The sequence below is a fragment of the Leptinotarsa decemlineata genome, unplaced genomic scaffold (assembly GCF_025532065.1).
Source record: "Leptinotarsa decemlineata unplaced genomic scaffold, Ldec_3_MD MMD2_tig00000035_RagTag_RagTag, whole genome shotgun sequence".
Classification (NCBI taxonomy): Eukaryota; Metazoa; Arthropoda; class Insecta; order Coleoptera; family Chrysomelidae; genus Leptinotarsa; species Leptinotarsa decemlineata.
The window spans coordinates 18,006,989-18,018,348 of NW_027412540.1; the positions used below are offsets into that span (position 1 = coordinate 18,006,989).

Here is an 11,360-nt window from a genome sequence, read left to right on the forward strand (position 1 = left end):
TATCTTGAACATTTTGGTCCGAGTCAAAGCAGGCGCGGCCTCTCGTTAAGAAAAGATCGGCAACTTTTGTTTGGTTTTCTTTTTCGTCAAATTTTTGAATTGAGGATCATGAACTTGGGTTTCACAAACTATTACTTTATGTAGAAGGTGATTTTTAAGTGTTCCATGGTCGGTTTACTAAGGGACTTGAAGAGTTCAAACCTTGCAATCACTACCCTGCCTAGTATCTGATGAAATGTATAATGTCAACATGAAAGTTGAAAAACTGAACTATGAATATCAATGAAAGGTAGACGTGGAACCTCTGATGTAGAATAAATCCAAGTGAAACACTGTTCCTAAAACCAGAAGTGCAACACTCTTCTCGAAAGGTGTTACACCAACCAAGTTATCAACTTCAGGAGATGTAATAGATAACTTGTTGAAACATGCATCGAAAAGAGTGTTGCAGATCTGGTGTTTGAGAACAATGCCTTTCTATGAATATCAAAATCTAATTTACGAGATGAAATATATATCTGTAGTTACAAATTTAAAGTTTTTATTAAAAATAAAACATACATTTATTCCATAAATTATCTGTTAACAAAAAAAACGATATTTATTGAACTTTTCAACAAATGATCTTCATCTTACATTCCTAAGTCAACTGCATTTATTTAAATGGCTGCTCAATATTATATTTATATTTTCAAAAATTTGAAAAAAAATGATTGAGTAGCTGCATATGACTGAAATTATCTTACATGCAGTAAGATATATTCCTCTCAAGACAAAGAAATTTCATTAAAGAAAAAAGTTACTAAAGTTAACTCCTCTGATATTTTTCACCGATTCCTAAATAAACATTATTTTATCACAAACAATATTTTATATAGCTTGAAAACAAAAAGATCAATCCAACTATCAATCTCTTTTGTCTCCTTCATTTGAATGATCAGTCTATCAAAACTATTTCAGAACATTTACATATAGAAAATTAAAATTCAGTCATCTAAAATGATAACGTCACATTTCTTATCTTCAATAACCAAGACATCATCATCAATTTCTTCTATCTCTTGTTTATGTACCAACTGAATCTCCTGATCCTCTAGACGATTATGGTACCATTAACTTGTATGGGGCTCTTATGAACGTTTTCACTAGTTCTACTTATATTATAGTCCTGTGAAGTTGGGGATCGGAAATTTGTAGTAATGGTATTGCCATCATCTTCAGATTGAATGTCAACAACTGTATTATCGATAGAAGGAATAGATTCAGTAACTGCAATTGCATGTTTTATGCTTTCAGAAGAAATATTTTCAACATTTTGAATGACTTTATCCTGATTATCTTTCAATTGTTCAACATCTTTAGTATCTTCCATGACTTCTTCAGTTGCGTTCTTGGTGCATTCAGTTACCTTAGGTATAACTTCAGCAACAACTTTATTTACACAATCTGATATGCCATTATTATCAATATTTTTGTCCATTGGCTGGTCTTTTTTTGTACTGGCTGAATTGTCGGCAGGATATTCACTGAATTCAGTCTGCATACAATTTGCAATGTCAACATACTCTAAATCATCATCAGGATTATAATCAGCATCATCTTTATCTTCATATTCATCTTCCTGTACTTCAGTTTCAGGTTCTAGTAAACTACTATCTATTTCTCCGTCAGCACGTTTCTTTTGTTTTCGTTCTCTTTTGGGTTTGTAAGGATGATAGTGTTCATCATTTTCATCTTCCTGTATCAGAGGTGCCAAAAAATGACCTTCATCCATATCACTGTTGCGACGTTTTGGTTTCCTCCCACGTTTACTTTTTGGTTTTGAGTGATGGGCCACTGTGGACGGGGGTATGGTTTGTTTTCCATCGAAAGGTTGTACTTTTATTTCAGTTTTCTGTATGACATTATCATAATCTATACGATTTTTATTCACAACTATGTCAGCCCTAATCATGTCTTCAAAATCTACTAATTCATCTGTGCCTGCTGGTGTCTCGCCTTGGTCAGGTTCAAAACTGTTAATGTAAGTAGATGGTGCTACATATTCGCTGCTTGGTGCCTCATCTACAGTCAACTCATTAACAGCATGATATTCTTCGTCATCAGAAGGAGCTTTAGGAGGTATTTCTACACCATCATCATCATAGTCAAAATCCTCTGTAAATATTGTTCGTTTTCTTTGTCTCAAGCTGTATTTCTTGGGAGCAGGTTCATAAGCCGGGTCATCGGTATAATCGCTGTCAGTTTCTGGTTCATCACTTTCGTAATGTTTTCGAGAAGTACGAGATCGCTTTCTGACCATTTTTATTTGTTTTTTATATATATTTGACAAATAACCCAATTTTGAGGTTATATACTAAATCAGGGCGACCATTACATAAATCAGTATTGCCAATAGTAAAATTGCTAGTACTACAAAGATACTACATTATCCTACTACTATTCCACGAAAATGTAATATACACCTGGGTTCGGATATATAGTATATGAATTAACTCTAGCGTTGTTCATAACACTATATGTGATAAACTGTCTCCTCATCATATGGTGTGAGTTTGTAGCCGTATTCGTGTTTACAACCAGAATGCGCGAAGCAGGCCTGAATGACCATAGCATTTCTTTTGACAATCCGGACGGAAACTGTGGCATTCGTTTAGGGTCGGGACAAGTACACCAGTGTTCGTATCAATTTGTATTTGCAACTATCGTTAAAGTTTCGTCCTATACGGACATTTTTAAACGAATATAATAAACATAGAAAGTTTTATTTTTAATTTTTCATGATGATCTCCTACCATGTAGTGGGTACATACATCAATTTATTATATTTTTCAATATTAGATAACTAATTTTCTAAACCAAATTGAACTTCCACAGAGTGTTAGTATTGATATTATGAAAACATCCGTCTGGTATGAGGAAACGGTCACTTCAGCCTGTAAAACTAGATATCATTCAATTACATGTAACTGAAAGAAAAAAAATGGCAAAGAGAAAAGAAGAAATTAGTATTTGTGTTCCTTGACAATGTTATTCGTTATTCTCAACGTCGATATAGGTATATACGTTTGGGAGTTAATTATTTCTGGCATCAATCGTTGGAGGAATACTTTAATAATCGAAATTTCTAAATTTCTCCTTTTTTTATTCACATAAAAAACAGTAGTCTCAAAAAAAGTTCAATGTAAATGTTAAGCGTTTATACATTAACTCCTTGTGCTGTGTCAAGGTTGCTAGGCTTTTATTAAATATTTTACGTTTTTATGTTGTAAGTTACCTGATATAGTACAAAACATATTTTCCATATGGCAACACTGCAAGATAATATTAAATATTAAAGTCAAGAAATAAACAAAAATTTATATAAAATTTCTATTATTTTATCGGTTATTAGTTAACTTTTCACCTGGAATTTGTTTTCAACTTTTTGATGCCTGCAAAGGATCCCTGCAAGCCATTCGCATGTAAAATTCAAGAGTGTTTGAAAAGTAAAGTATACCCTTCAGTAACTTCATTACATAATAATTTTTATTTTCAAGAAAATGGTTTCCAAGAACCTTCTTGTCAGGAAGCGATAGAAAGCATGAAGGAATGTTGTAGAACCTGGAAGGACAAAAGTTTTGTTTGTGGTGGTATAGATACTGACAAAAAAATTAATGATCCAAAGACACCTTAATTTAATGACATTTGTAAGACTTACTGGAAATGGGGCTATCTGTTGGAACATTACAATTTATGACTTGTTTTGGAGATCATGTAGAACTTATAAAACTACAAACATTAAGTATGGAATCTGTGAATAAGGCTAAGCAGGAATACAGACAATATCCTATCATTTTAGCTAAGTGCAGTAGTGATACAAAAAATATGCAATATGTGTTTTGAAAAAGAGAGAAAATATATATTTGAATGACTGTACTCAAGAATTCAGTCAGTTCAAAAATTACTTACAAAAGCAGCTAAATTAGTGAAAACTAAACTTTAGAATCAATAAATTTATACTATTGAAAAAATTAAAATCTTTGTTACTGAAGTTTTCTTTTGTAATCAGATCCTTACTGGGAGTGAATCGAATTAAAACTTAATGAATGATATTAAATGTAATTGTTTTTTTGCAAGCCACTATTTCAGCAAAATATCACCAAATGACTGCATTTCTGATTCCAAACTTTTTCATATATTAATGTTTTCACTAATTAATACAGTTTATTGTATGATTTTCACTATTTTATATTTTCAATAATTAGTTTTAATATGGATTTTCATCAAGTATCGGCCATTTCTATTCAATCAGTGTTTCCAGTCAACTTCTCTAAAGTAGATAGTGTATTTTTCCTACTTGTCAATAATATACCTAATTTCTTGACTAAATATCCCTGAAACTAGCAACTTTTTCAAAGATCGTTTGACATCAAAATGATGACGTTCCTATTGAAATTTCGTTTCAGTGGCGGCAGAATAATTTCTGAAACCGCTTTCAAACCCATACCGAATAGAATAGATTGTTTTTTGAGTGTATTTATTAATTTAATTGTTTCTATGAACACACAGAGTCCATTTGTGAGATCTATGAAGCATAAATTGCAGAAAACGAAAACCACGTCCTCAATCAACTATCACTTGTGTCATTTAATGAATCTTGAAATGTACTGAAAAATAATTGATAAAACAACAGAAGTGTAAGTTTTTAGGGGGAAGTAATTATCCTTAATTAAAGGTATGCTCATATATAACCCATATATGCAAGTAGCTGAAATTGTCAGAAATTCAACAAATATGTAAAAAATACCTTCAGAGGAAGTTTTGGTTTCAGTAGAAACAAAAACGAAAATTTGATTAGAGTTTCTACAAGACGCTAGAATCTTTATCATGAAATTGTGTAAAAATAGGTTTGGATTTTTTTTGTAGAAACTACTACTTTGAAAAAATCGACATTCAATTCTTAATAAATATTTATTAAAATATCAATGTAAGTTTTCAATGGTTTGCAAGGTTTCTTCTCATTATATCATAACTTTGAAAGTTTTGCAGTCTTCAGGAGATGAAGTATACTACAGCTTGTCAAATGTAGGAACAGCTTTCTGAATTTTGGTCCCACCCACTAGATCTGCGTTCGTTAGAAGACGGTGAGAGTGGGAGAGAAAGATTTCTCAAGTCTCTTCTTAGATTTGACAAGCTGTAATTGGAATATATTATATGCTAGAGGTTCCACTTCAATTTTTTATTTCACTTTACTCATTGAAAGGAGCAAAAATGAAAATAGTTCCTAAAAAATAATATTTTCATTAAGGAGTATACATGCAAAACTCAAGCCTAAAATATTACAACCCATCCTACTCTTGACATCAACTAATATTTTTAATGTCAATTGGTAGTTTTTCATTATTTTCTTTATGTAATATTGGATAATAGAAGTGTGTCCTGAAGTTTGTGATTATCGTGTTTTTACTCCCATCTTTCCATGACACCCATTCCAATATGGGGCTGCTGATGTTTAATCTTTTTAGGGTTTCGTCCCTAACTTATATCATTAATTTTATAGTGCTGCTTAGTCTTGTTTTGTTACATGTGATGTTGGTTATGATATGAAGATGCATGCCCTATTGAATTAGTGAGGCAGCTGACTAGCATCGAAACAATTCAACAGATCCGCTGTAAAATTTGCTTCAGGAAATATTTGCAATAACAGTATGTGCACAATTTGGACCATTCTGAAACTCCACTTATATTCACTTTCCACAGACTAAGTGGTGATCTGTTATTTCGTCGCTATCATGTGCTCTGCCTTTATGAGGTTTATTGAAATCTCATGAAAATAAATGATAAAAAATATGAAGTCATTTTCCATATATTTTACATTAGGTTAAAGTTCAATCAAGTAGTTAACACAATTCTGGAACCAACTGTGTTTATGATAAAAACAAGTATAATATTACAGATGTTAAATATTTGAAACATTTTATACATATTGAATCGAATATATAAAAATTTGGTGGTTCTGCGGAAAGAGAAAGCTTGTTGACCATTGAATTTTAATTGATGGTAGAAACTGGCAATTACAATTCCAATAATCACGACATGCTGAAATAAAAAAAAGGTTTATTAGTAAGGCTATTAACCAATTTCTTTGCTCACTATATTACATTAATCAGTCATTTGAGAAACCCCGCAAATATAAAACTATATTTTTGATGTGACTATTAATAAAAATAAGTTAATGAATTATGCTCAACCAATAATGATAATTAGTATTTTTATTAAGCATTTTCGTGCAAGGTATACAAATGGTAAGTCAAATATTCAGTCATAAACGCCATAGCTGAAAGAACATTGGCATTATTTTTTTTATACATAGTCAGATAAAATATTCCTAATGTTCTCAAATGTTGTATGTAGAATTGTGAATTATACTCTTAGCTGACCACCAAAACATTATCGACATGTAGAATAGCACGACACTGATGCATTAGTTTTAAAAGATAATAGATTGTTTCTTACCTAATTCATACATTTATAACAAGATCAGATAATATTTCTTTTATGAAAACTGGCTTTTTAGTTCATTTCGAAGCCTTACTATCTTTTTTTAGCAACAAATGAAAACTCTATTGCACCCCAAAGATGAGATATGGTAAATATGTAAATAGGCCAATGCAAAATATATGCCTAAGAGACTTTACTTGCCAACACACTTTTTCATTTGTGTTATTGCAAAAAATGATGTAGACATCCTCAGTCTTTGTCTCCATTTGAGTATTTGTCATAGTCTCAAGAATTTTTAAGACTCAGCAATTTATACAGCATAATTTAAATTAAGATTATCGAAATGTTATATAAAGTGTTTCCAATCAAAATGCAATTGAGCGATTTTCATAAATTTTACCAATGTGACTTTTTCTAAACTCATTCTGTATAATAATAAACTCTACTATGAAAATCGATTGTTTTTATAAACAGCATTAACAATAAACTGAATTAAATCAACCCAACAACCGGTAATTGAAGAAGAATTACCTGTTTGTGGTCATGCATGTTATTGATGTTAACTTGTTCCTAAAGAATGAAATTATGTAATTCTGAAAGTCACAAAGTAAAGACTAAGATAAGGCTATGGAAATATAGAAACTGCTTCTGCTTGATACTAAAATTAAAACTGAAACCAAGACAGTGATACAGACTAGAATCTCTATGTTGTCAGATAAATAATTTTTTAATTGTACCCACGGTGACCAGTGATCATATATATTATTTCTGAATATTTACCTCTCAATAAGACTTGCTCTCATCTCAGATGTGATAGTAGAGGGAACAGCATCATTTAATTTGAATATCGATTCAATAACTGTAAGCTCTGTAGAAGTTGTGTCCATTCCAGCAAAGGCACACCAATCATTTACAACTAATCCTGATCCAATAACTTGACTACCCCTGTTAACTGTTCCAGCCTAAAAATAGTAATTGAAATAAAATAATTGAAAGTAGTAGCCATTATTCAGTACCTGTATTTTAGTAAATTGACAATTGATTATATAAATCTTTTTGATTTTATTTAAATCCAATTTCAAGAGATATTAGGTTAACGTTAAGAGAAATGTGATTTGAATTTTTTTTTAATTAAACTAAATCAGCTCAATTTTCTTCAACACATTAAAATATTTAGGTTGACAACGCTAAGAGAAATGTGATTTGAACATTTTTTTAATTAAACTAAATCAGTTCAATTTTCTTCAACACATTAAAATATTTATGAATAAATTCTCATGGAGAGGGTAGAGTGACAAGCCTAGGAAGGTGAATTACATTTCTGGGGATTTCACTCCGGTATATAAGAAAACAAATGTTAAATGAAACTAGATTTCAATTACATTTGACAAATTTTCACGTTATATGAGTACTAAACAGCCTTCAACATTTGAGTACAATAACATAAATATATGTTATTTCATTCTGACTGTTTACTGTTTTCATGCTGCATATAGACATATCCTTTTTTTCAAAAAGTTCACAATTAGTTTATGTACATATATCAACCTTTTTATTGTGAAAAGATTTTTGATCACTGTGCAATATTCGAATTGTCACACAATAGAATGTCTCTAGTCTAGTCTAACCTCGCAAATGTGTTGGAAGCTCTTGGCTCCTACCGAGCAAGTCTAAATTGGTAGCAAATTGACAAAAAGGACTCTCCTCGATAGGAAGACTCAACAAATTGTCTTTGGTCTGGATTTCTGGCCATACTGGCCCAAAAGGCAATGAGGCTGCTGACTTCCTTACAAAAGAGGGTGCCACAAGCAGCTTTATCGGACCAGAACCTGTCATTGGCATCGCTTTAGGCTTTTCTAAACAAACATTGAACACCTGGATGGTAAAAAGATTTATGGACTTCTGGCAAAATCTTTCAGGATTGGTTCATTCATCCTTCGTAGCTTGATACCAAACAGTTGTTGAGACAGTAGGGATGAAATACGATGTCTAACAGGCCTTCTCACAGGTCACTGTCATCTGAATCATCATATGCAGAGACTCTTGACTGTCAGAAGACAGTGTGTGTCGCTTCTGTTCGGAAAATGCTGAAACAGCAGAGCATATACTTTGTGCCTGCCCCGCTGGGGACCGAATCAGGTTTTAGGAGTTTGGCATAGCCACAATCTCACTATTTGACCCGGACGATCACTCACCATATAAACTAATAGGCTTCGTTACGAAGCTGGGTTTATTTAGTTGAGTGTGAATAGGTGTGAGACACAATAAACCCTTGCGGGTTGCAGTGAAGGGTCGAATAGACCCACTCACTTTTGACATAACCTAACTGTGTAATATTCTCTCTAGTGAATTGTCAAAAGTTCGGCTGCTCATAAAAGTCACTGTTTTCGCTTACATATGTAATGACAGATTTAAATACATACCACTAATGGAATTTGAAGTAATGAGGATAGTTCTTCCTGGTCCACTATGCTGCAATTTGGATGTACCAAACCACCTTGATTGTTCAGAGCACAATACGATCCCACCAAAACATTACTTGCTAGTGTTTGTCTGAAAACTTCTACTTTGAGCGTGTCTGCTATGATTTCTTCTGTTTCCTGAAGTCACGAAAAGTAAAAGCTGAATTACAGTTGTCACATATTTCTGTAAACCAAGATGAGTCTCCGATTACGGAGCCCTATCTCAGTATCTAGGGTATCCCAATTATTAAGTCTCAAAAAATTTCAAAATTCAAATTTCAGTAGACCATATCCAATAAGGATTTCTATTGGAACATATGTATATACTCTGTATATTTGTCATTAGATTTTGATCATGAGCTCATAATGAAATATTACCAGTTGAATGAATATATAATTTTGTCAAATACTTACTGTGTCTAAGTCTGGATGAACCAGGGCTACATAATCATTACAGGCAATCACATTTCCCAAAGCAGACAATCTTTCTTCAATCCTTTGTACATGAACAGAATCTGGTAAAGCATTTCTGATGTGTTGAAGTTCTGAATCATAGGTTGAATTGGGCACTAATAATCCGTGTTTATTTCCGACACACATCCTACCAATTATTCGACAACCAGATAGTGCTGTATGAATTACTGGAATGGTTTGCCCCAACTCTGATTGGAAAGTACTGTAACATAAATAAAAAATAAAAGCATGCCTCGGCAAAAAGTTTCAGTGAAATGTATTGTTCAATATTTAACTAACCTGTAAAAATTTTCTGAACCACCAATTCCTACTAAACAATAGGAATTCGTTAACTTAGAAAATACTCCTATTTCGTTATTATTTTCAAATTGTACACGCAACGCCATTTTATAAAGTTCAACACAAGTAAGTGAAAACTGAAAACCTAAAATTTCAAAACCAATCGAAATCAGAATTCCCAGAAACTATATGAATGAACCCTGTATAAATAAATCTTATTATTGTCTGTCTCTTTTGTACAGCCGGTGCTAACTGCGTGGCGGATATGACCAGTTTTCCTTCTGTTCTGTTATTTGGTACCAACACAGTGTACCAACACTCCGTTTTGTATTGTGTAATAACAGCTTCGTCCTTGGATTCAGGTCGGCTTGCTTTACGCAATAATCTGTATCCTTCATTAGCTTCTTTTTCTTTTGTCTCATGGAAGTAGAAACCAAGGGAATAAGCACTCAAATCGCCGAGTGACAACTGAAGTATGGCAAACTTATGGTAAGATAAATCGAAGCGTGTTAGTCGTTTTTCAATATTCGTATCTCTATATAATATAGAGAAGTAATCAAATATCACCTAAACTTATACGGAGGAAAAATATCGAAGGATCTGAATAAGCAAAAAAAATTGTATCAGACAAGAGTTATTTCGGAAAAAATATACATATCAGAATCCATTTTATAGCAAAGCAGAGTAAGTTTAAAATAACAAGAAGACAGCTTCATAACAAAAATAATTCTTTTCAAAGGACAATCAATATTTACTTTTGTTCAAGTAGATATTTAATAAATACAATATAAAACCTATTTTTATTTACGTCGGTTATGTATCGATAAAAATTAAATGAAGGTATTATTGTCTGAATGTGATTTTTATCAACAATAAATCCATAACTATCCACAGGCTTTCTTATTTTTATTTAAAATTTAATGCAAGAACGGATCTGCCTTCAGCGCCGATACCCATTACCATATTTCACGCTACCCTTGCACGCGCCTATAGTTCTTACTTATGCACATTCCATTGGTTTTCACTATTATGTTTTGTCTACATTTTTCTGTGTTCGAGCATTTTTTGTCCTGAATTAATTTATTGTTTCTTTCACCTCTTGTTTTGGTCACAGTCTGAATTTTTGTTATTTGATTTAATTTGATTTGATTTGATTTATTTGATTATAAGACATGTATCTAATTGAATTTTTGATATTTCTGTTATTTTTCCTGAATTGGCTACTCTATCCATCTGTAACTTCAAATCACTGTTCTGTAATTAAAGTGCAATTCAGTTGAAATTAATTACAGATCAGTGACCCTGAATTCAAACATCAACTACATATGATAACTGACACTAATATAAATGCATAGTGCCAAATTGAAAAAGATACGTGACTCCAGGGCTAAATTGAAAAAAATTACATGAACTCCTACTGAAAACTTCACCAACATGCTCGATGGAATGAATACAATGGGAACGACTGCTAAACATCAAACAAAACTGCAAAATCAAGAATACTAACATCATATAAATTTGACAACAGACACTTAATAACAAATACATATGATAGTCAATGTAGTAGGTGTCACTTTTGGGTTCACCAGTGATCCAAGTGCAGCCTGTCTACGAAAATATTGAATCGCTCCGATCATTTCGTTCGTTTTCTGTTTAGTTTCG

At 32.2% G+C, this 11,360-nt stretch overlaps 2 protein-coding genes across 2 annotated transcripts; both read right to left on the reverse strand.

The window, feature by feature from the left end:
* Positions 1 to 803: 803 nt before the first annotated feature.
* On the reverse strand, positions 804 to 2,381 carry LOC111516942 (uncharacterized). Its single transcript, XM_023173025.2, is given in 2 exon segments — positions 804 to 1,094; positions 1,097 to 2,381. Coding segments are annotated over 2 exon segments (1,314 nt in total). The 5' UTR covers positions 2,303 to 2,381; the 3' UTR covers positions 804 to 986.
* A 1,498-nt stretch (positions 2,382 to 3,879) lies between these two features.
* eIF6 (eukaryotic translation initiation factor 6) lies at positions 3,880 to 9,957 on the reverse strand. Its single transcript, XM_074171972.1, has 5 exons — positions 9,699 to 9,957; positions 9,360 to 9,621; positions 8,907 to 9,083; positions 7,264 to 7,445; positions 3,880 to 6,081 (listed from the first exon to the last, which is right to left on the reverse strand). Exons 1-5 carry the CDS (start codon positions 9,803 to 9,805, stop codon positions 6,072 to 6,074), a joined length of 738 nt encoding a protein of 245 aa, XP_074028073.1. The 5' UTR covers positions 9,806 to 9,957; the 3' UTR covers positions 3,880 to 6,071.
* Between the last annotated feature and the right edge of the window lie 1,403 nt (positions 9,958 to 11,360).